Here is a 25,636-nt window from a genome sequence, read left to right as displayed (position 1 = left end):
TTGATTCCCTAGCCAAAAGGGGCGTTAGTTTGGAGGCGCTTGTTACTACTTATGGTGTCTTGAATATCTTGTAATTTGCTCTATTATCAATAATTTTGGAACGTTATAAAAAAGAAAAGAAAAATCATAATGTGTTTTAGAAATCTAAAAGACTATATTTTTGAGAAACTATAGTAATTTTTTGAAAAATTTTTGAGGTGGAGACCAGTCGATTCTTCGATCCGGATCGCCAATCCAACAAACTAATACGATTTTTTAGATAGCCGATCCAAGTCACCGATCCATTTTTTGAAACCTTGGTACAAAGTATAAAAATTTAGGTACTCATATTTAACAACCATTGTGCACATCTATATATTATAAAGTTGAGCACCTATTCTCATTAAAAAGAATAACTGGGTAGCAATTCATCGTCAAATGTTATCGGATATATATTTGATCATTTACTAGGTCCGAATACCTATTCCATGAACGTATCAAATAGGGCATGTTCTTGGTTGGATAGGGACATGGTACTAGAAATGAGTATAGTATTTCAGTAGTCGTGACCAACACCTCTCATCTATACTTAATTGTGGGCGGTAGAATTGATTAGCTAAGAAAGCACGCAACAGTAGATCATCCATAGAATATCACATGGGGGTAGATATGGAGTATCAAATGCGTTATTTACATTGCCCTCTTCACACACATGGAGAAGTATTTGGTGAGTCGACACCAACTTTCAAGGAATTTATAGCCCGAAATGCATCCCAAATCATCAAAAAACTGTTCCTATCATGTCCACGAATTGAATCTCCAAAGCAAACATGATGATCTCTAAAGCCTTGAAATGAACAGTAAAAAAAAGAAATTACAATATAAAAAAGGAAATTATCGAAATACCCAGGTAAGATAAACTATTTAGCATTGTACCCATATTATTTAAATGCCCCAAAAACATATCAAAAAGTGTAAAATGCTAAATAGATATTTTGATAAATTTTTCCTATAGAAAATTATAATATAAACCAGCCATAAAGCTCAATATCCTTTTCTTATAAAATTTTGGATCCAAAATCCATCTTCAAAAAAGATTTCGAAAGGGCCAAACTCTTTCAAAGCTCAAAATTTATTTTACTTTTTGAATCATGATCACGGTTGTTTGAATAAAATCCAGATGAAACCTATAAAATAGATTTTAGAAGGGTGGACTGTCGCAGGCTCGCAGCACTTGAAAATTTTTTCTGCTTTGTTTTTTTTGGGAATCATGATAAATGGTAAACGAGACGATCAACTAGTAAAAATTTAGAGCGAAAATGAAGGGTGGAGACACTATAATAGTAGCGATGGACTCACTGTAATAGTTGCGTCTTCGGATGCACCAAAACCCCAGCAGGATGTTTTTGCTCTCATTTTGGCGGGCGGGACCGGAAAAGTAGGACCCGCCCTTCCATGAATTTTTAGGGTTCCTCCTAAGCTGAACTACGTTTTAGAGGAAGAGAGAGAGAGAGCGCAGAGCATATGGAGGACGAAGGAGGAGAATTATCTAGGGTTTATCTCTTATCTGCAACCTCTTTCCTGATATCTCTTGTTTTGGCCCTTTTTTTCAATTTCCTCCGTCTCTCTATAATTGCAACTCTCTCATTACCAATCTGATTTTTCTCGACGTTAGTCTTCCTCTCTCTAATTTCGATTTTCTCTCACCATTACTCTACTTCTTCAGTGTGGTTTTCTCTCTCTAATTTCAGCTTTGTCTCACCTCCGCTTTAATTCTTCATCGCTTTTTATTCTGTTTCTCTCGCTAATTTCACCTTTGTCGCAGTGCCACTCTTGTTCTTTCTTGATATTAATCTGTTTCTGTCTCTAATTTTACTTTTCTCTAACTAGCACTCTAATTATTCTTCAATGTCAATGTGGTTTTCTCTAATACGAGCTTTCTCCTTCTACCATTTTGATTCTTGCCCTAACCAGATGAAAGAGCGAAATGGCGGTACTGATGACAACACTGTGTTACCTGATCAAGAAAAAGGAAACAACTTGCTTTGCTTGTTGACTGATCCCGAGGGAACTCCATTAGGGCTTCCCTTGTATCTTCCACAGGACGCTGGACCAGCTCAGCTACAGGATCTCGTCAATACACTCCTTCACAATGTAAGATTATTTTGATCTGGATATTATTTTTCAGAAACGTTATATTCTGTCTTTCTTTTAATCTCATTGATTAAGTAGTAATGTTCTCTTTTTTTTTTTTTTTTTGAAAGTTTGGAAATTGATTTGGAAGCTGCAACTGAATAGTTGTATACGTATCAAGTTTGAATTTGTACTTGTGAATTAGTTTCAAAATTTGATGTGTCAAGGATCAAATTTTTCTAGGTCTATGGAAACTGTGTTCTGAATTTTAATATGTGATTTTGAAATTGCCTGTATTTGTATTTTGAAATTGAAATTCTCAATGACTTTTTTGGAATGCAGTGCTTCTTTCACTCCTCAGAAAATCTTGTGATAAAAATGCAATATACATTTAATTGATGTTCATGTTGCTTTGTAAATGTAACTCGGCACCTGTTTGCGGTCTATGCTGAATAAGTCATGTTCTTGGATCAAAGTAGGGTTCCTCAGCTTATGTTCCTCTTTGTTAATTTATAGAGAAGTCAATATTTTATTTCTTCAATAAATGTGGCAATAATTATGAGTGTCTCTGTGCCTCATGCATGTGCATGAGTGCATGTGGTGTTATATATATATATATATATATATTAAAGCAAATCTGGTGCTTAGGATCTTCCAATGCTGGTGGTTCTAATTGGAAAATTTGCTTACAAAAGCTACTACGAAATGTGTATGACTACCAAATCAATTTTTTTTCGTTTTTTAAAAAGAATCTGCTCTGTGGAGTGTGATAGGTGCCTACTCATGGCTACAGACACGAGACATATCTCATGTAGAAATTGACATTCCATGCTTATTTTGAACTTGAAAGGCCTTTCATAAACTTGTGGAATGCAAATCTTGTAGATGGTTGCATTTCTCATTGGCAAATGCAATGTGGTGACTCAGAAGTCAGAACTTTAACGAGTTTAGTGATGTCTAATACTCTATGTGCTTCCATCAGGAGGAGAAATTTCCTTATGCCTTTTATGTGTCAGATCAACAACTTTCCATGCAACTTGGGTCTTATTTACAGAAAAACAAAGGTAATCCATTCATGTATCTACAGCTTTCTTATTCACTTTGTTGAACTGTTTTGTGTTGTATGTGCATTTCCTAAGTTATTTCTTTGAATATGGTTTTTTCAATTATATTTGAAAAAGGAAAATATACTGCTCAAATGTAAGGAAAAGATACTGCTTATGATTAGACTATTTTCTAATCCATGAATTCGTATTTGAATCTGAACTTTTCCGTCTTATTCATCATATGTGCTGTTTAATGGATAATTACCCTATCAAGCATTTATCATGTTTATGTTTGGTTCTCTTTGATTATTCATTGGGATCTTTCTTGCAGTTTCTGTGGAGAAAGCGCTGCACATAGTTTACCAACCTCAAGCAATTTTTCGGATTCGTCCAGTCAATCGATGTTCTGCAACTATTGCTGGTATGGTTCATTTCCATTGCTTTTATTCATCAAGATTGTGGCATTTCATGAGTCAAGTACTGATTTAGGAAAAAAAACAGTGAATTTATATCTAAATCTGGTGTTATGCCTTCAGTGGGCTTCCATTATTTCCTAAATTTACTCTATGTGATTAATTGTGAAGAATTGATATGATATCCGTGGTCCTGCAGGTCATACTGAGGCTGTCCTTTCTGTGGCATTTAGCCCTGATGGACGGCAACTGGCTAGTGGTTCTGGTGACACTACTGTTCGCTTCTGGGATCTTAATACTCAGACCCCTCTATACACGTGTTCAGGTTGAAATAGATTTTGATACCACTTTACATTGGTTGCTGCTATTTCAGTCCGTTAATTATGCACAAACTGCTACTTAGAATGTGTGTAATTTGTTTTCAGGGCACAAAAATTGGGTTCTCTGCATTGCATGGTCACCTGATGGAAAGCATCTTATAAGTGGTAGCAAGGATGGAGAGCTTCGAAGCTGGGACCCCTTGACTGGAAACCCTTCAGGCAATCCACTTAAAGTAAATTCCTTCCCCTGAGTTAGGTGATTTAGCTGATGAATTATTCTCTTGTGAAGTATGTGTTGGAGACAAAATTTCTCCATGATCTTTCTTTGTTTCTTACATTCATATCAAGTGTTAGCATTTTTGTTGTGTTTATTTATGCTGATGATTAAAAAGAAACTTGTTTCAAGAACAATAATATGAAATATTTGGCACTCATCTCCTTTTTTCGCTTTTCTGATGTTGTTTTTATCATCTATGAATCCTAGAAGTGTCCATGTGAAAGTTACATTGAGATCCCACAGGTCATTCATGAAATATCAGTGAATGACACACCCCATGGGTTTGGGAACTTGACCTATAAAATATTTTTTATTCTCCCAGCTTTTTTCTTGCCAAAGTCTCTTTTATTCTGTTAGCTTTCTTTATTTTCATTTTTGAACAAAACTTTGAAGGTGCATGGTGATTTTTGAATTTTCTCGAAGATACTCTTAGCATGGAAGGATGGAACATCATCTTCAGGTGAACATCATCCTCACGTCAATTTATAGCATTTAATTAGTATGCTGACCATGGAAAGAAAATAATTCTGTAGTCTCCTGTATAGAGTTGGCTTTAGGCCCTACCCTCAAGTAACTAATTCCATGGAGGACCAGGAAAGCCTTTTTTCTTGGTCATATTTTCTTTCTTTTATTTTTTGTTTTTATGTATGTTTTTAAATCTTTTCCTTGGTCATTTTTGCACCTACGAGTCTGCAGGCACAACATTCAGAACTCTTCAGCTATAATCCCCTGTTACCATTTTCCCCTCTCCTACAAGACAATCACAAGTTGCTTTTTGAACTTCTATAGAACTTTGGCAGTTTAATTTGACAACTTAGGCTGCAAAACCTGCTCTTTTTATATCTTTATCATAATTCTTTGTCCTCTCGATTGCAACATTGACCTGCCTCCTGAAATGCCTGCAAGCATCAATGAGGGAAGATGATCCTCTAAATCAGACATCTATCCCTTCCTCCAAGCATAGAGAGTACAATACACTATTCAATCTGAAATTTCCCAGGTAAGTGGGTCTAGCTGCCAAAAGGAATCTCACAATGAACAAAAAAATGTTTCACTCTCATATCCTCTCATACACATAATATTAACTTGGAACTGGAATCCCCTCCCCTGAAAATGATTTTTCTTTTGGGATGAATTATGCTGAAGATATTTATGAAGGCCATAAATTTACTTATTATGCATTTAGCCTAGCTTTTTTTTCATTATTGGGTGCTTTACATTTGTCTGAAGGAGCCTTGTAGTGTTTCAAAAAGCGCTAGGCGGCACCCAGGCGGCCGTGGCGCCCAGCGCCTAGGCGGCCACCTTGGCGGGCGCCCAGAACTTGGGCAGCCTAGTTAAAAAAAAGAAAGAAAGATAGAAGTCGAGAAGAGACGACCATAATCCATATTTCATACAATGCTAAAATAGTAAAACCATACAAGCATACACTGATAGTCTGATACACACAAAAGTTAGATAGTAGAAACTAGAAAGTAGAAACTAAAAATAAGAAAAATAAAATATGCAGACATTAAAAAAATATACAGTCTAAAAATATACAGTCTAGGATACAATAGTCAACACTCAACACCAAGAGTCTAGTGTCTTTAACGCTTCATCCTTCAGTCATCATCATCATCATCAGAAGGAAGGAATAGAGTAAGCCTCATCATATGCATCAGATTCGAGACCATCATCATCAGAGTCATCTCCCTCTTCAATATAACGCTCATCCTCATCTGTTTCTTCTGAATCTGCATCTTCCTCCTCATCTTCTTCTACATCCCTCTTACTATGTGCAGATGAGGCCCCTAGGAGTCTTGGCTACTCTACCTTTTTCTATCTTTTTGTGCTTCCCTGAACTCAAATATTGTATAATTTCCTCTTTGGTAGCCTCAGGAATGTTTTTACATGGGGCAACATGCCCCTTAATATTGACAAGGTGTTTTTTGAACCGGTAAATACCCCCATTAGTATCCTTTCCACAATAATTATATTTAATACGATTTTTGTCATTCGGATTTGGGTTATAACCATACTTCCAACTTGGATCACCACTTCTAGAAGAACTTGGAGAAAATATTTCCATAGAACAAGGTTCATTTTCATCTTTTTCTGGTTCTTCTAAATTCAGAAATTGTCTAATCTCAATCCGAATAGCTTCAGGAACCTTTTTACAAGAAGCAACATTCTCTTTAATACCGGCAAGATATTTCTTGAATCAGTTAATGCCCCCATTGGTATATTTTTTACAAAAATTACACCTTATACAATTTTTGTCATTTGTTTTCGACTTATGACCATACTTCCAACCCGGATCACTTCTTTTAGAAGAACCAAAAATAGATCTATTCAAATGATAAGGATTTTGTTCCTGTTTTTGTTTTGCATAACTCATATATTGCTTAATCTCCTCTCTAATAGCTTCAAGAACATTTTTACAAAGGGCAAAATCCCCCTTAATACCTGCAAGATGTTTCTTAAACTGGTTTATGCCTATTTTTGTATCGTTTTCACAATAATTGCGTCTAATGCAATTTTTGTCATTTGGATTCGGGTTATATCCATATTTCCAACCCGGATCTCCACTTTGACTAGATATTGAAGAAAACATCTCAAATAAAACAAGCATTCTAAAAAATAAAGTTTTGCACGTATTTTGATTGGTCGAACTTCAAACTCCCACCTCTGAGATGTTTTCTGGTGCTAAAAAACACCCTCTAATAGGATTAAAAAATTTCAAAATTAAATTTAATCTACCTGGGTGATGTTTGGATCCATTTCCGTAACTTTGATAAACACTTCGATCCAATGAAAATCACAAAATCTCGTTTTTTTTAGGTTTCTTTCTCTCTAAAATGGGCTCTTGTGGGTTTAGGTTTCAAATGAACTTAGAACTCATCCTTAAAAGCTTTTATTTTTCAAAAAAATTTAATAGAATAAAAAAAAAAGAACTCATTTTTGCCCCTCGGCGCCTGCTGGGCGCCCGCCCAGGAATTGCCGCATCGCCCAGGCCTTCTGGACCGCCTAGGCACTGGGCGTCTGCTTTTTTGAACAATGGAGCCTCGGAAAGGACTGTATTAACAGTCCAAAAGTGCCCCCGGACACAAATCATGTCTCTGCCACTATACCATCCTCATCTAGATGTTCAATGGACCTGGAAGCCACTGCAATTATTGATATGCCCTGTAATTGAACACAACTCATACACATATGTCAATTGTACATTGGCATCGCACGTTGATGCCATTTCCCCTTCCAGTAGATCAATGCACCAGTCTACTTCCTATTCGTTATTCGGTCACTAACTAAATTTAGAGCTGGATCAAAATTTGCCGTATTTGTAACTCAGTAAAATTTGAAGTGCTTTTTCTTTTCTTTTTTTGGTTAGAGATTTCAAATATTACATGCTGGAGCATCTTTTAAGCTTGCTTTAATAATCTTCCCATTGAAGTTTATTTTTTTATAATGTTCTAGGGACATAAGAAATGGATTACTGGGATTTTTTGGGAGCCCGTACATCTTCAAGCTCCATGTCGCCGTTTTGTGAGTTCGAGTAAAGATGGAGATGCACGTATATGGGACATTGTATCGAGGAAGTGTGTCATGTGTCTCAGTGGCCACACACTTGCAGTAACCTGTGTGAAGTGGGGCGGAGATGGATTGATATATACTGGGTATGAATGAACCTTTGGTATATGAGTTTAAGCTAGTTCTTAGAAGTCCTGAATTACTTTTACAATTTGAAGATTTGCAATTAGTCCTCAATATTGTGTTGCATATGCTTGTTGAGCTAGCTAGCAGAGTCCCATTAACCATAAATTAAGAAGTTCTGAGTCATATGGCCTTTCCCTTTATTTCCTTGCTCCCCACTTTAAAAAAAAGAAAAAAAGAAAGCGGAATCAGTACTGCTTTTCAAGGAGAATAGTTGGAATTCAACCTTTGAACATGCATGTAATGTCTCTGTTTTAATTGAATTTCAACAGATATTACATGATAATCTTGTCACTACACAGCCATAAATTAAGAAGTTCTAAGCCATATTGCCTTTCCCTTTATTTCCTAACTTTGATTGTCTCTTGCATGCTCTTCAAGGAGAATAATTGGCATTCAACCTTTGAACAAGCATGTAATATCTCTGTTTTAATTGAGATTTTCAACAGATATTACATGATAATCTTGTCACTACACAGTTTAACATTTTCTCTTGCCTGTATACTGTATTGTTGCTTTGTGGTAGTCAAGATTTCAGTAAGGAATTATTTTAGCCTTATGTGGGGGAGGTCATGTCCTTATTTATAATTCAAATTCGACCAATGGTTTTTATGTCTGTAGATTATTTATAATGATTGTCTTATGCTTGTTAGGTTGCTTTTGCACATTTGTGCAATTGTCTTCTTTTTAAGATGTTACATTGTGATTATGTACTTCAACTATAATTTTTAAAAGGAACATTTATTTTCTTGAACATTAGTTGTATTAGTTGATATATTAATTATAGTCTACATTGAAGTTGATCCTTGCAGGAGTTATTTTTTTTCCCCAAAGTTTTCATTCATTTATGCAGGTCCCAGGATTGTATAATCAAAGTATGGGAAACTACCCAAGGAAAACTGATTCGTGAGCTCAAGGTAAGTTGCACGATCTGTGACTGTAGTCACAAGTATGTTTTGAAATATATTTTGTTTTGAAATATATTTCGTACTGTTTATGCTTGTATCGTTATGTTTCTTTTTTTTTGTATATTCATTTTTAATATTTGGGTTTATTTTGTCTGACACGAAGAATTGAAGAATTGGCTGATTTGTTTTTTAGGGGCATGGGCACTGGGTTAATTCTCTTGCATTGAGCACCGAATATGTCCTTCGAACAGGCCCATTTGATCATACTGGGAAAAAGTATGGTTCTCCCGAGCAAATGAAAGAGGTAAACACCTAATTTCATTGATGATCGTGCTACTTATCTTGATAAACTTCTTTGGCGGCCATGCTGGGTTTTATACTCCTTATCATCTCGTAATTACCTGCAAATTTTTGTATGCCCATGCCTAGACTTGTTAGCCTTCTTCTCTCATGAAGCCTCTTTGTGTAAGTTTACATTTTCAGGTTGACTAGTAGGCCCATTTGGCATAAAGATGATGATATGGGGTTTGTGATGCCTCCATTGAGAACATTTTTCATAGGTTGACTAGTAGGCCGATTTGTTATAAAGATGATGATATGGGGTTTGTGATGTGTCCAGTGAGAACTTTTTCTGTGTGCTAGGATGTGTAGAATAGTAAGTTAGATTGTCTTAGGTTGAGATTCTTCACATTGGATTTTGCACCTATGCTGATTTAGGTGGCTAACTTGAAGTATTTTAGACTGGATCCACATTTGTGATAACTTTTGCGATTTGTGAGTTTATTGTTTTATCTTTCTTCTAGTATATTGCTATAATGATGCAAAAAGACTGGATCCACATTTGTGATAACTTTTGCGATTTGTGAGTTTATTGTTTTATCTTGCTTCTAGTAAATTGCTATAATGCTGCAAATTATTTTTATTATAATTTGGGATTGGAACTCAGGCTCGTTTGGTAATGCTAGTCCATCATTATGTTATTATCACCTAAACACTCTTGATAATTGCAGTTTTCAACGTCGTCAGTCCACAGCTGAAAACCTTATTTTTCTTCGGATAAGAAATGCTACTTGTGCATTTAATTTCTGGAGTCATTGCTGAAATTGTTAACCTCAGATGTTTACTGATGGTTTTTGGTTACAGGCTGCTCTAGAAAGGTACACTAAAATGAAAGGGAGTTTTCCTGAAAGATTGATTTCGGGCTCAGATGATTTTACCATGTTTCTATGGGAACCAACTGTAAGCAAGCACCCTAAAGCTCGTTTGACTGGTCACCAACAGGTAAAATCTATGTCCAGAATTGTCTTTCCAAAGCAATGTATATCTAATTATCTATATTACAGAAACTATAGTTCATTCGGGTCATCGCTATTCATTGAAACGATGGCCGTCTTAGGGAGAGAGTGAAAGCTCCCCAGAGCAATAAGTGACCCCAATGGTGGGTCTCACTGTGGTGATGACTCCTGATGGAGTATGGTTTTCCATATCAAGTGCATTTTAGTATGGATTTGCCCTTGTGATTTTTAATTGTGATTTGTGTAGGACTCCTTTTGCAGCATCAAGTACTCCCTGATATTGATTAATTGTTCTTGGAGGCAGGAATACTTGTTTAATAACTTTAATCTCTTCACCTAACCTTAACAGAAACATGGATTAATATTAAACATCAAATTCTGCTCATTATCTATTTTTAAGATCAATTTTTGTTCTTAAGTTGTTAGAAATGCAAGGGATAATTGGTTTTGGATACCTAAATTTGTCGATATGAAAGTTATTTCACATTCCCTATAAATCAGTTCTTACAAACTCTGTAAAAAAATGCAAAACCCATTTCTTTTATAAACTACACAGTTTCTATGCTTGAAACCTCGGGCTTCAAAGTTGAATTTGCACTTTGGATTGTCAATATGGTTGCACATTTTTGGTTAACACAGAGGGCGAACCAAGTTAGTTGAATAATCATTGACCTTCTTTGGCAGCTTGTTAACCATGTTTACTTCTCTCCTGATGGACAATGGGTGGCCAGTGCCTCATTTGACAAGTCTGTCAAGTTGTGGAATGGTCACACAGGGAAGTATGTGGCATCTTTCCGTGGACATGTGGGGCCTGTTTACCAGATATGGTTGACTCTCTCTCTCTCTCTCTCTCTCCACATCCAAAAGTTCATTTTAGTTTTCCTTCCCATGTTTTTGTTTTCTCACTAGAAAGGTTCTTGTGAAAAATGTGCAGCTGGTCTGCAGATAGTAGGCTTTTGTTGAGTGGAAGCAAGGATTCCACCCTCAAGGTACATTCCATGAATCTCTCTCTCTCTCTCTCTCTCTCTCTCTCTCTCTCTACATTCTCTATTTATGATCTTCATTAAATTAGAATTGCTGTTTTCTCTGTGTCACTGTGATATTCATGATTTACTCCCACGGTTTACTCGGATCCAGGTTTGGGACATGAAGACACAAAAGTTAAGAGAGGATCTCCCAGGCCATGCAGATGAGGTGCTGCATTTTAACAAATGCTTCTTCTGTGTGAAACTTCACCATTTCTTTAAGTTTCTGATTGTCCTTCAATCTCTTCTTTTTTCAATGCAGGTTTTTGCTGTTGATTGGAGTCCAGATGGTGAGAAGGTGGTATCTGGTGGCAAGGATAGAGTACTTAAGCTATGGATGAATTGAGCAAGGAAGGTAGTCCTTTTGGGGGGGGAGAGAGAGATTTTGGGGATTGAGCGTTTGGAATTGGTCAGGAGTCAAAATGCATAGGCCAAAGGAATTCGTGCAATCCTTATCGGATAAAATTGTAGAGATGAAGCAGCGTTGAAGAGGAGAGAACTCTTATCAACAAGTGAAGGTTAGAAGGCTTAGAGAAAAGGTGAATAGTGGTCTCTTTTGACATATATAGGGAGTGGAAAGTTTTGGCTGCATAAATATGCTCGACAGGGTCATGCACAGAGAAGTAGGGATTTTGCACTTACCCAACTTAAATAAAAAGTTAAATGTAATTTATACATTTGCGGTCCTCCTTTTTATGAGATTTTTTCCGTGGAATTTTTGTTTTACTCTTAGAAATTTTTATGTCATCATCTGAGCTTTATCCCAACATGTATGAATTTTTATAGGATTAGGAAATTTTCACTGAATGTAATGTATTTTCCTCTACGGTGAGCAATGTATATTATTCTCCCTGTGCATTATTAATATCAGAAGTTCCTTGTTTTTATTGGTAAGCTTTTAGGCATTCGTTTTTATTTTATTCTATGTTTTAGAGATTGTTTAAGGCCTACAACACTTCGTAGGCAATGAAAGCGTTGTGTCCAGGGTTCCGAAGGAGGATACGAACCCAAGACCTTGACGCGCAAGAACCACCCCCTACCACGACAGCAAGTTATTTTATTTTATATTTTTAAACTTGTATGAATACGACCTTCCATAGTTCATAAACCCGAACGTGAACCCGGGACTCAGTTGGGCACTGACTTAGGTCAATCCTTGAGTTGATGGATTGATCATGCGGATAAGGGGGTTTTCAGGGTTTTGGAGAGGTAAACCATGAGGGAAATAGGGTTGTGTTCACAGCTTACCATGTTCGACCCAGAGACTGAATTAGTCGAACTAGTTTTGACTCCACTAGGACGGCCAATTCCGCATGGTAGATTGAGGAACACAAACGCAAGCCTTAATTTGACCCAGTTTAAGACTTGGCTTGGTCGGCCAGTCCAAGTTTGGGTCAAGTAGGCCGGCTTGCAAATTATGTTGCCTTTTAAGGTCGTGTTTGTTTTCTAGAAGACAGGATTTTGGAAATCTTGTCATTAGTACTGTAGTACTTGCCTTTTGATAGTGGGGAAGTACTACATTAGAAGTGGATATTGCAGTATCCACTTAGCTTTATATTTAAGGCTGAGATATTGATACTTTATGGATGACCATAGAACTTACGGTATTTGCTTCCCTAGAAGAGGTGGTTTTTTAAATTGCATCTTCCAAACAAACAAATGCACAAGAGATATTCCCTGCCATTCATGCAGGAACATCAAATATTCTAACTTTGCCCATCTCCCCACTTGATTCCTCAATTTCTATCTCTTACGTAAATCCAATCTGAAAAACAGATTGTTTAAAGTAGATTCAATCTAAAATAAAGGATTCACATGTGGATTGGATCTCTATCCCTAAATTTGAACGACTCTCGGGTAACCAGTTATTTTGGAAGACTGGTTAAGAACACTGCCATTAAGCTCAGAAAACTATTTGGCAGTAAAGCAGTTAAATGCCGAGAGAGGATGATGAATCACTTATTTTTTGTTGCTGCAAATTATCGACATAACAAAGGAATTAGGGCTTTTATTCCTTCTTTGTAGGGGTATTTGTGTCTTTTATTGTTATAGGCCAAAGGAATTTTTGTGGGGACTAGTGTTTGGCAAGATTAAACATTAGTGTTTTTGAGAGTTGATTTATCTATAAATGTTTTTTTTTAATAAATTTAGGTATTATCTTTTGTAAATTGAAATCATCATCATTGTCAAAACTTTTTTCCAACTATTTGGGGTCGGCTACATGAATTCTAGTCCGTTATTATGCTCTATTAAATGTCATACCTTCAATGAGGTCATAAGTCCTCATATCTTTTTTCATTATTTCCAATCATATCTTTTTGGATCCCCTCAATTTTTTTAAAGTTATCCATTTGAACTTTCCAACTACTTCCAATCATATGGAGAAAGTAGCTTCTTATATAAGAACCTAAGAACCTACTTAAAATAAGAACATACCTTTGTGGAGAAAGTAGTCACATTTTTTGAAGAGAAATTCATCCTCAAGTATTTTTTATTACATATTTCCCCATTAAATTTTGTATATTACATAAATATCCATTGTTTGTTTTTTCTATTTTTTTCACAATGACCCCACTTTAGATTTTGATTTGTTTCTATTTTTCTTTAAAATGCTTTTATTTTGGACATTTGACTTGAGATCTATATCTCTAATATTTGACGTCACGTTATAAGTCTTCACTTTAGATCTTGCAATGTCTGAAATCTTGAAGATCAAAATTATTAATAAAATCATTAATTTCATTTTCAAAATTTGAAGTTTACTTCAAAATTTGAAGATATGAAGTTAGAGGAAATAATTTTTTTTTACAAATTCAAGGTTATTTTCACTTCGAAGTAGGAGTATTTTGGAAAATTTCAAAAGCAAAAAAAAAATAAATGCAACATACAAAACAATTTTAAAATAAAATTATAAATCGGATATCTAATAGGGGTATGAGAGTAAATTTATCTTTTTAGAAAGCATTTAGCGTCATTCCACCGGCTCGGTAAGTGATACAAGGGGCCGTAGTTTTGTTTTTAGGAGATGAGTGCATCATATTCTTTGGCACGTGATTTGTTTGTTTTATTAAAGGAAAAATTGTTAAAAATCTCAAAAAAAAACAAACGTTCTAGACATTCTACCCCTACATTAAACTTTTTTCACTTATTTTTCTCAAAAACCATCTTTTATAATTAATACCCTCAACTCAAAAAGTTACAATTTTTTTTTGACAAAAATACCCTCTCTTCAGTGACAAATCATTTTCGGACCCAATAAAAGAAACACCAAACTGCATTTGTACAACACCAGACTGTTCAGTCTAGCGTACTTCAAAACGCCAGACTGCCCCTACAAAATTCCGGACTGCCATATCAAAACACCGGACTGCAGCTTCAAAATGCCAGACCGCAGCTTCACAATGCCGAACCGTAACTTGAAAATGCCGGACCACCCATTCCATCAACAAAATAATCGCTAGACTGCCATCATAAAACGCTGGACCGCCACCACAAAACGTCGGACCGCCCATTCCAGCAAAAAAAAAAACCGGACTGCTTGTTCAAAATGACGGACCGTCCATTCCAGCAAAAAAAATCGTCTGACCGCCCTCTTTAACATAAATAATTTATTATATGAGGGAAGAGTATTTTCGTCCAAAATAAATGAACTTTTTATGTAAGGGTATTAGCTAGAAAATATCATTTTTTGAGGGGGAAGTTGCCTGGGGTGTAAAGTGGGTAAAAAGTCGAACTTGTATGGGTTTTAGCGATTTTTCCTTCATTAAACTTGTTTAAGTAAGAGGAAGAGGGAGCACTTGTTGAGAGATGTGTACATGTACATGTCATATAGTGTTATTAGAAGAGACATAGAGGTTATTGGCTAGGGGCCTTGGCAGTGAAATTGTCGAGCCCTCCGTCGTCACCAAAAAAGTAGAGGCCCAAATCCCCACGGACTTTACCACTTACTCATAAAAGAGAGAGAGGTCATTGGGGAAGAGAGAGGACATTAGGGCATAAAAAGAAAGAATATATAAAGTTGCAACTTTAAACTCTAGAAGTAAGATGCACCCTAAAAATCTCGTAAAAATTATAGTATAAAAGAGTCTTTCCAAGTTAATAAACCTTTCAGCTGATTATTTCGAGATCGAAATGTATAGATAGAAACAAAAAGTAAATTTCAACTCTTGAAAACGGCATGTTATAACAAGTTATCTAGAACAAATATTTTTAAAGGATGAAGTTTTCCTAAAGCCTAGCTTTATGAAAACAAAATGAAGCTTCATATCAAATCCTCGTCCAGAAAGCACTTTCAGCAATAGAAATCTCCATTATAGCTCTAAAATCAATTTCTAATACCAAAAATAAAATTTGAGACTAAAAAATATATACAAATCTTGTAAATCTATGAACATTTATTTTAGAGCAAAATGGACGGTCTAGATAATTTGTTATAATATACGTTGTTTGTAGAGCTTGAAATCCAACTTTTTTCTTCACAACCACATTGTTCAAGCCGAGATGATCGATGCAAACGTTTTCCAATGCTTGAATTACAATTTTCGATGAGTTATGAGATGAGGCTCTACTTATTTTGATAGGGCTGCAGCCCTATCAAACCATTTTTTATTTTAAAATTTTTGTAAATCTGCTCACTCTGTAGTATTTTTAAAATTTTAAATTTTGTAATTAGGATTGAAGATGGATTTTCAAACCATCGTGATATTTTCGACATGAAAACTATATCTTTTTGCAAACTTCAAAGATGAGCCTTACTTATATAACATAAGGTGGGCACCCCATATAACCTAGTATTCTACAAAACTAAAATACTAATAATACATGCCCAACACTGGCATCCACGAGAATCGTAATTCACGTGACATGCATTCCCACAGCTCATATCCATCTCCATCTTAACAAGTGGATGGTGGATGTATACTATAGGATATGTGGTAGTTCCATTACGTTAATGGTTTTATGTAGTGGATTAAGTGGGTCGTATCGGGCACCCTGAAAATCTATCCGAATAGGTGAATCGGCTATCTGGATCGAAAATTAGCCGAATCGGTAAGATTAAGCTTTAAACAAAATCCAAAAAAATTATTAAAATTTATTATAAATGTTGTTTTTTAAGAATCCAATAAGAGATGGGGATATTCCATAAATAACTTTCATTTTTTCGCATCAACATACGAATATTGAGATGTTCTTTCCTTGTATGAAGATTTTCATCAAATATTTATTAAAACCTAACTAAATATAATATTATACATTGGAATTAGAATTATTGGTTTGTATTTTATTATTTATCATCATTTTACTATACAAATAAGAATAAATTTGAAATTTGTCTTATAATATCATCTAATTTAAAAATCTAATTTATAACTATAAAAAATAATAATACATTGTATAATTTATAATGTATAGAAATTAATAAATAAAATATAAGATTTTACTATCATTGTAATTAGTATAATTGTTAATTATAATAAACATGACTAAAAAACAAAGGTATAACCCTCACAAATAAATAAATCTAATATATAATAATTAGTGTTGATAGAAATATAGAATTTGGTAACATAAATTTGCAATCATATTTTAATAGAATTAGGAAAAAACAAAAATTCATATTTACAATGTGAGATAATTGATAAAGCAACTTGAAATAAATTCTAAAATGGTATGAACTGGTGTTATTTTTCTCTCTTAAAATATCCCATAAACTAGTATGTTTTTAAATGTTTAAGAAACCAGTATTAGTATTATTGTTTGCTTTTTTAATATCCTATGACCTAGTACAATAATTTCGTATAATTATGTTAATTTTTTCAAATTATAATATGGAATTTTATTTTTGTAATTATATATAATTAAAGATTAATTATATGTACTTTATGTTTGTATGTTATAAAAATAAATAAATGTAAGTAATCGTAATAAGGATTAAATATTAAAAATAAATAAATATAATTAATCTTAAAAAAAATTATGGATCATTTTATTTTATAGATGTCCTTGTATATGACAAAAAGGCATATTTATAATATCCACCCATCCCTACCTAATACAAACACCATAAATAATTTGAAACAATTTATCGCCATAATTTGGAACAATTTATTGCCACCATAAATAATTTGGCTGCATAGTTGATCTTTTGGGGAGGGCTGGTTTAGTGAGAGAAGCCCATGAATTCATGAGAGAGATGCCTATTGAACATAATGCAGTTATTTGGAGAACTTTGTTGGGTGCTTGTGCTATTAGTGGACATGTAGAGCTTGGTGAATTGGCTCGAGCCCAATTGGGTAGACTCGAACCGGGACATAAAGGTGATTATATTCTTCTATCTAACTTATACGTATCAGATGGAAGGTGGTCGGATGCGCAAAGAGAGAGATCGATGAAGGTGAGAGAGAAAGTGAAGAAAACGCCGGGTTGTGCGGATGCGAAACGTTAGAAACACTTACATTAGTTGATAATCAACTTGCATTAACCGGTCTAAGGTTCAAATCTGGACCCGCCGACCCACTAGGATGCCAGCTCTAGATCCGAGTCTAGGTTCAAACCTAAAGGTTAGGTCATAATTGACCTGACGTGATATATAGTAGGAAACTTTATCAAAATATACCTAAATGTGAACCATTTAACATTTTACATTAGTTGCAATTTGATAAATTTCAAAGCCCATTTTTTGTCATTTAATGGGCTAGTTGACATTTGATGACGTGCTATTTAATATTTGAACGAAGATATAAATATTAATGTTCTTTGATATCATAGTGATAAAATTATCAAAATGCACTCAATAGATGAACTAGGCAACACTATTTATTTATTTTTATCTAATTTCAAAACTCCCATCAAAATATATATAATCATAACTTGAAATAATTGAGAATGGGTAAGATGTTAAATAGTCAACAAGCTAGGTGGGTCCGTATGCCTATGGGGTTGTGTGTGTGTGAATAATTCATCAAAATATACCTAAGAGCTTAACTATTTCCCCTGGGCCTAATTTGATAAAAGAATTGTATACTATGAAACCATTTATTTTTTATACAAGGAAGTTACTTTTAGTCAATGGATGTGAAATTCAATAGATAAAAGTGTGCCATAACAACTGAGAAATTTTATATGGACTTTATACCCAAACAATGACATATCATCATCCATCATCATCATTATCGTCAAAGTCTTTTCTTAACTAATTGAAGTCGGTTATAAGAATATTGGTTTGTCATTCTGCTTTAGTAAGGCCCAAACCCTTGGTGAGCCCATGGAACGGGATAAGAGAAAGTTTAACCTAACATAACCCAGCTCTTTCACCCAGGCATGGGACGGGTAAAGGGAAAGTTTAAGGTTCTCACACTTCTTAAAACATGACATATCCGCAACCATCTGGATTCAACTCTAACGATCAACAATGAATGTGCCCTCCTTATGTCAAAAGTAAAAAGTCTCATTCTAGATATTTCTTTTAATAAATTTTGAAACCCATTCTGACGTGTCATTTGATAGGTTATTTGGAATTTATTTAAAATAAAGATGAGTAATTTGAAATTGAATCAAAGCATATAGGTAAGATACTAAAATTTAGATCTTAAATGTAGTATACTAAATTTTTCATTTCCTCTCGAGTCGATCTGACCCAGGTTGGGCCCAAATCTACCTACGACACCGAGTCAGAATTGACCTGTCCTAGGCCCGACCCATTTATACCAAGTGTGAAAATGTGAAACTAAATTGAGGTTGCTGTTGAAATCCTCAACGACTTTGACGAGGGGTTTCATGGTTATTTTCAAATTTTCAAGTGTTTTAATAACAAAAAAGGTACTTTAGAATTCTTGGACATTTATGTTCATGTGTCAAAAAGGTGAAAGAGCTTCTATTGAACGTTGGGAATCAATATCAATTTTGTGCATCATTGCATGAAAGTATAATATTCACAAACCACAAGGAATAAGCCACGAGTTAGTGCTAGTATCCCAAGTCCTTTACAAGAAAACTTTTTCACATGTACCCTTGGGCACTGGTCGACCACTAGAATAATGAAATAACATGACCATGGAGATTTAGTATTGTGGGTTAAATATACCAAACTGACGTCCTATAAATATAGGAAAAAAAAAGTTTATATAAGGCGTCAACCTTATATTTGTGAAGTAAGGTGCATATAAAAAATTTACTCAAAAAGGTAGTTCTGTTGTCAAAAAACCTAAAATCGATCATCTTGACCTCGAGATATATAAGTACAAAAAACAACAGGATTTCAAGTTCTAAATATAGTTATCTAGACCGTCAAATTTTAAAAAATTTAGGAAAAATTACATACATATCTGTTATAGTTTCTACCAAATAGTTTCCGTTGTTATCACCGTGTCCATTTTTTTCATGTCAAAATGGAAATTTAAAAAAAAAAACGATTTTACCCTTTTTCGGTTGTTAAACAACCGAAAAAGCACCAATTTCGGTTATTGAAGAACCAAAATTTTAAAATTTTTGGTTGTTGAGGAACCAAAAATTATAAATTTTTGGTTTTTCAACAACCGAAAATTGTTTTGTTATGGGGAGAGAGAGTATAAAAAAAAACCATTTTTACCCATGTAATATAAAGACAGAGGTAGAGAGATGATACACATACCCACAAAAGAGAAAAAAAAAATTTGGTTCTTGAAGAACAGAAAATTTTAAATTTTTGGTTACTTAAAAACCGAAATTGGCCCCATTTTTTGTTGTAGAACAACCGAAAATACTTTGAATTCGGTTGTTCAACAATTGAAAAAAGGTAAAATCATCTTTTTTAAAAAAATTCAGTTTTAACATGAAAAAAACGGATGTGGTGATAATAACGGAAGCTATTTGGTAGAACCGTAACAACGGAAACTATAACGTATATGTATGTAATATATATGACTGGTCAATACCATTTTTTGAACTTTGAACTTCATAAATGGTGTGATGACCATAAGTTTTTAGGTCATCGTAAGAGTTTTTGGTACTACAAATGTATCTTTTAATAGGATTTAGATGTGTGCCTTATTATGATTGATTAAAGTAGACACCTTCCACATACCTCACCCATAAAAATATGTAAAGGATTATATGTTACCCTAAGGTAAAATCATTGTCTAAGTATCCCTAAGGTAAAATCATTGTCTAAGTATCTTTGGGCCCCTAAATTTTGCGAATGTATCCTATTCAATAGAGACAACTAAAAGAAAAAAGAATAAAACAAACAAAACATACACATTTTATAAGTGTCTAAAGAACTAACGCCCTGAGACTGAATGGATACTGTCCAATTTTTAGATGGTCAGATCTGAGTATTTAGAAACTCAAAATTCTTTTTTTCTTAATACTCGTCATGTAGTTATAAAGTGGATCCAACGAAATTCATTCGAGACAAAAATCCTAAGTAGCTGTTTTACCTGAGGTGGGCAAGCGTACAATGTACTTAAGAGGGAGCACACTATAGACGCTCACAATATATGAATTTGTATACAATGAGACTGCTTGTATTTCATACATTAAGGCTATAGACACCCCAAGACATCCCATAGAAGAAAAAATGTATACTATAATTATTTGGGATTGTATACATTGAGACTATTTATTTTTTATAAAAGGTGATCACAATTACTTACAACCATCCGATATGAAATTCGATTGTTTGGGTATATCATAAAGTTCGAAAAAATTTCTTTTAAAGTTTGAGCTTGTCAATAGAATAAATGCAGCCACCCAATTTCACATCAAATTGTTAAGATTAAATAGTCACATTCTATACTTTTCCATAATTATGTATCTTTGGTATAAAGTGGTCACAATCACACGGAACCATTAAACGTGAAAACTCGCAAGTGGGGGTGTAGCATTTATTTCCCGAAGTCCAAAAGGCTAACCCACCTATAACACAATACAGGCCCAGCCATTCCATGACTCGGACCCACCTACAGTACAATATATGCCAAGCAGCCAAGATGAAAGGGGAGACGAAATGGACAGTTCGAGGACGGCAATCACGTGTTACACAAAAATTTTATGCAAATTTATTTTATTTTTATTGGCATTTTGAGCACTCAAATGATACCTATATGTGCACAAAATTTAAATGCTGCATATCTTATACTCCCAATTTTATTATTGTTGCAACTATTAGTCATCCGTCTCTTTCAATATTGGCACAATATAGGCCGGCTGCCTCATTTTCTTTTCGCATTTTTGGCTACAGGATTCACCCAAAGCCATTATGCACTCAATTATTAGGCTCAAGTGTGCATCAAAACTAATCAAGGTTTAGGGCCAAGACACAAGCTTGGGTGTGAGAGAGTTCAAATCCATTATGCACTCAATTTATGATCATTTCAAAATTCAAACGGTTAAAATGGTTACATTATTTTCCTATCATAATCTAGAAGCCATGCTACTTATTTAATCAATGTCATGTTGTGTGATATATGTGTGTGAGAGAGATGATGTGATTTTAAGTAAGGGTGCAGTTTGTATAGAGCCTGAGTTTGTATAGAGCCAAGGCTCTAAACGATCAAAGTAAAGCGCACCTTCAAATAGTGTCGAGAAATGTAGTTGCAATACCGAAATCTTTGTGATAGCCTTAAATTATATTTTCATCTTTAATTATAAAATTTAAAACTTCAAAAATAGTGTCGATCGAGCATATCTATAAAAACTTGAATATCTTGAAAATTGATGGTACAAAAATATGTTATAAGATGCACTATTTTCAAATCTTGAAATCAATTTTTTTTCTCATGTTCTTACATCTTGATGTCCAGATGATCAATTTGAGGATATTTGGGCATCAAAACAACATCTTCTAGTAAGATTTTTGAAGTACGTACTAATTTGATTGTTTAGAACCTCGCTCTTATATAAACATTTTCCTGTAAGAAATAAAGTGTTATTTCTCATAAATAAATAAATAAAGAGAGAGAGAGAGAGAGAGAGAGATTTTGATTGGTGCACTAGCTTAGAAGAATGTAAGTGGACCTTTGTATATAATGTATACTATTACTATTTATTCATTTCTCCTTATTCTTCCTCATGTGCATTATCTTTTCAATTTTTAATTTGGAACTTTGGGAGAGTGAGGGACCATTTATTTGGAATTGGAACTTAAAAGTATTTGAATTTCTTTAATGTATTTAGAATACAACTTTGTTTTAGTAGCTTGTAACAATATTTTAGTTATTCTAAGAAGAGTAGCGACCCTATAATCTAAAGGGAATAGTCATCCTTCCGGAAATCCTGAGCAAGCTACTTTATTTAGTGGCATGCCCTCACCGTACTCCCTATTCTAGCTTTAAAATAAAGTACGTGGTGTTGGTGCCTTTAAGGGTGGGAATGTGCCTGAGAAGCTCGGCCCATATAAGTCGAGGCACGGGCCAGTAAATTGGGCCCACAGCTGAGCTAGGGCCTGAAATCTTGGCCTAGTAGCTGGCCGGACCTGGCAAATGGGTCCATGGGCCGAACTGCTTTTGTATTCTTTGCTTTTTAACACTCCAAGAGAGTTAAATCCCCCGAACCAATGGTTTAAAAAACGGATCGGTGACTCGGATCGAGCTTCCAAAAAACCGATTTGGATAGGCGAATCGGCGATCCGGATCGGGAATCGGGTGAATCGGTCAGAATAAAGCTTAAAAAAAATTCGAAAAAATTATTAAAATTCATTATAAATATTGTTTTTTAAGAATTCAATAAAAAATGAGGGTACTCCATTAAGAATTTTCATGTTTTTGAATGAATATGCGAATATTGATATGTTCTTTCCCTGCATGAACCGCCATTCAACATTTAATTTACAGTATTTCGTGCTCATCTCTACACTGTTGCTGTTGGGACTCGATATGTGAATAATATGGTTGGGATAGGGTGGCTTCAGAATCATCATCTCTCTCATTTTCTCTTTGAATAATATGGATTAAAAAATAAAAAATAACAAATTTTCAAAAAAATCGATCATGGATTAAAAAAAAAATCACAAATTTTCAAAAAATTCTATCATGGATTACAAAAAAAAATTCGATCATGGATTAAAAAAAAAAAATCACAAATTTTCAAAAAATTCAATCATGGATTACATAAAATTCGATCATGGATTACATAAAATTCGATCATGGATCACAAAAAAAAACAAAAAAAAAAAAAAAAAAAAATTCAATCGTGGATTACAAAAAAAGAAAAAAACAGTTCGATCATGGATTACAAAAAATTCAATCATGGATTACAAAAAACTCTATCATGGGTTACAAAAAAAGCAAAAAACAAAAAATTCAATCATGGATTACAAAAAAAAAACAAACATCTCGATCATGGATTACAAAAAAAAAACAAACATTTCGATCATGTATTACAAAACATTCGATCATGGATTACAAAAAATTCTATCATGGGTTACAAAAAACAAAAAAAACAAAAAAATCGATCATGGATTACAAGAAAAGAAAACAAACATTTCGATCATGGATTACAAAAAATTCTATTATGGGTTACAAAAAACCAAAAAATTCGATCATGGATTACAAAAAAACAAAAATAATTCGATCATGGATTACAAAAAAATCGATCAAGTATTACAAAAAAATCTATCATGAATTACAAAAAAAAAAAAAAAAAAAAAATTCCGTACGGACTCACCGATTCACTGTTCGGACTCGCCGATTCCGTACAGTGAATCGGCGATTCACTGTACAGAATTGTCCGGTTCTCTCTAGAACCGGACGATTTCCGATTTTTTAGGCGATCCGGTCCCCTTTTCACGATTTCCGAGTTGAACCGGGCGAGTCCAGTTCGACTCGACGTTTTTTAAAACACTGCTCCGAACCATCAATAGGGCTGGCCTAGGTCATCTAGCAAAGAGTTGGGCCGGGCTTGGACCTGTTCAGGTTGTGCTTGGACTAGGTTGGCCCAGCAAGGCCCATTTCCACACTGATGTACCACAATTGATGTCCCTATTTACCATCTATGATGCACCTATTTAAATACATTCTCTCTGAGTAATTCATCTTAGATATGAATTTTGGATTTAAAATTTTACATATCAAGAATCTCAACCACTGTCATGAATTTGAAAAAATATATATTGTGAAAACCTTAAAAAATAAGATTAAAATATTTTTTATTTTAATTTTTCACATATCGTTAGACATGCACCATTTTTACACATCTAAACCAACACAAGACGTGTTTCAAACCCTTTGTCCATCTCTGAAATGGATTTTTGAAAAGAATCACATTTGAATAAGACCTCATTTAGGGCGTGTTTGGATGTATCATTATCATTGATAATTCACAAATTTGATAAAATTAATCCTACTGATAAATTTTGTGTAGTTTTGAAGTGTCGATTATAAAGTTATTTGAGATAAATTTATAGTCAGTTTTATCTATAATGCAATCACATATGAAACATTTCAACTTTTTATAAGTATGGCTGCAACTTTAAACTTTTTTAATTTTGGAAAACTGTTTTTACTATATCAAAAGTATTTATTGAAAATCATATTTTTTTGGCAAAAAAATCACTAAAGATAGTTAAAAATCACAAAATTAAATAATGTTATATATAATTATACAATGGAAAAGGTTTATATAAGGTTGCAACTTTAAAATGTAGAATTACAGATGTACCTATAAAATCTATCGAAAATGTTGTTTTAATGTTGAAAAGCCCTCTAATTGATCATCTCGACATCGAGATATATGAATATGAAAAAAAAAAAAAAAGTTTTTGAGTTTCAGAAATAGTGCATCTTGCAACACATTATCAAACCGTCCATTTTCAAGATTTTCATATGTTTATAGATTTACTTGATTTTAACCATTTTTTTAGTTTAAAATTTTCTAATTAAATATGAAAATAGATTTTAAGACAATCCTAAAATTCTTTTACAACAAAATTACATATTATGATAAAATTTGGAGGTGCGTCTTAATTGAATTGTTTAAGGTTGCAATCTTATAAAAACCACACCTTTATATATTATATATCAAATAATTAATAAAATAAAATTATCTAGAATATATTAATTTCAAACTAAAAATTCAAAACAAAATTACTTGTCATCCAAACAAGGATCGTGAAGTCCTTGCCAGCAAATATTACACCAGGGCCATTCAAGCTCAGTAAAAGAGGGTGAGGTTTACATAAAGTGGCCTCCTTATACGATAGACATAAGGGGCACCTTTAAATTTTGCTGGAGGTGTAGTTTTGGTGTCAAAAAATTTATGATGTCTTGAAAATCTACATTTATTTTTAGTTATGAAATTTAAAATTTTAAAATAATATAAATAAAATAGATCTATAAATACTTTAAAATCTTGAAAATAAATAATCTAATGAACGCGTTAAATGCATTATTTTTAAAATTTAAAATTTATTTTTCTTTTCATCTCGGTCCTAATCGAAATTGAAATAATCAATACGAGGGTTTTCAATTGTTGGAACCATCTCTTCTATATAATTTTTTGAGGTACGCTATGGCACCTTATAAAAAAAGCAGAAATTTATGATTCTATATAGGGGCATAACCGTCCAAACAT

At 33.8% G+C, this 25,636-nt stretch overlaps 1 protein-coding gene across 4 annotated transcripts; it reads left to right on the top strand.

Annotated features, from left to right (window-relative positions):
* Window positions 1-1,474: 1,474 nt before the first annotated feature.
* On the top strand, window positions 1,475-11,976 carry LOC18440722 (WD-40 repeat family protein / notchless protein). Of its 4 annotated transcripts, none has more exons than XM_006850860.4 (14): window positions 1,475-1,533; window positions 1,954-2,133; window positions 3,095-3,176; window positions 3,490-3,579; window positions 3,771-3,896; window positions 3,997-4,124; window positions 7,625-7,824; window positions 8,715-8,778; window positions 8,963-9,073; window positions 9,913-10,050; window positions 10,749-10,891; window positions 10,999-11,053; window positions 11,202-11,258; window positions 11,352-11,976. In XM_006850860.4, exons 1-14 carry the CDS (start codon window positions 1,504-1,506, stop codon window positions 11,433-11,435), a joined length of 1,488 nt encoding a protein of 495 aa, XP_006850923.2. In that variant the 5' UTR covers window positions 1,475-1,503; the 3' UTR covers window positions 11,436-11,976. The 4 variants fall into 4 exon arrangements, with proteins under 4 accessions (XP_006850923.2, XP_088704689.1, XP_020526958.1 ...); XM_088848563.1 differs by having other exon boundaries at window positions 8,674-8,778; XM_020671299.2 differs by having other exon boundaries at window positions 1,475-1,649.
* The last annotated feature ends 13,660 nt before the right edge of the window (window positions 11,977-25,636 follow it).

The sequence above is a fragment of the Amborella trichopoda genome, chromosome 1 (genome assembly GCF_054954075.1).
Source record: "Amborella trichopoda isolate Santa Cruz 75 chromosome 1, AtrichopodaSantaCruz75HAP2 v2.0, whole genome shotgun sequence".
NCBI lineage: Eukaryota > Viridiplantae > Streptophyta > Magnoliopsida > Amborellales > Amborellaceae > Amborella > Amborella trichopoda.
Note: the sequence above shows the minus strand (reverse complement) of the source record. Positions and strands in the feature narration are given on the sequence as shown.

Bases quoted from the DNA above. Each gene is read 5' to 3' on its own strand.
- LOC18440722 (XM_006850860.4), top strand. From the start codon at position 1,504: ATGGAGGACGAAGGAGGAGAATTATCTAGG. The intron at 1,534-1,953 runs GTTTATCTCTTA...TGCCCTAACCAG, and splicing joins AAGGAGGAGAATTATCTAGG to ATGAAAGAGCGAAATGGCGG. The intron at 8,779-8,962 runs GTAAGTTGCACG...TTTGTTTTTTAG, and splicing joins AACTGATTCGTGAGCTCAAG to GGGCATGGGCACTGGGTTAA.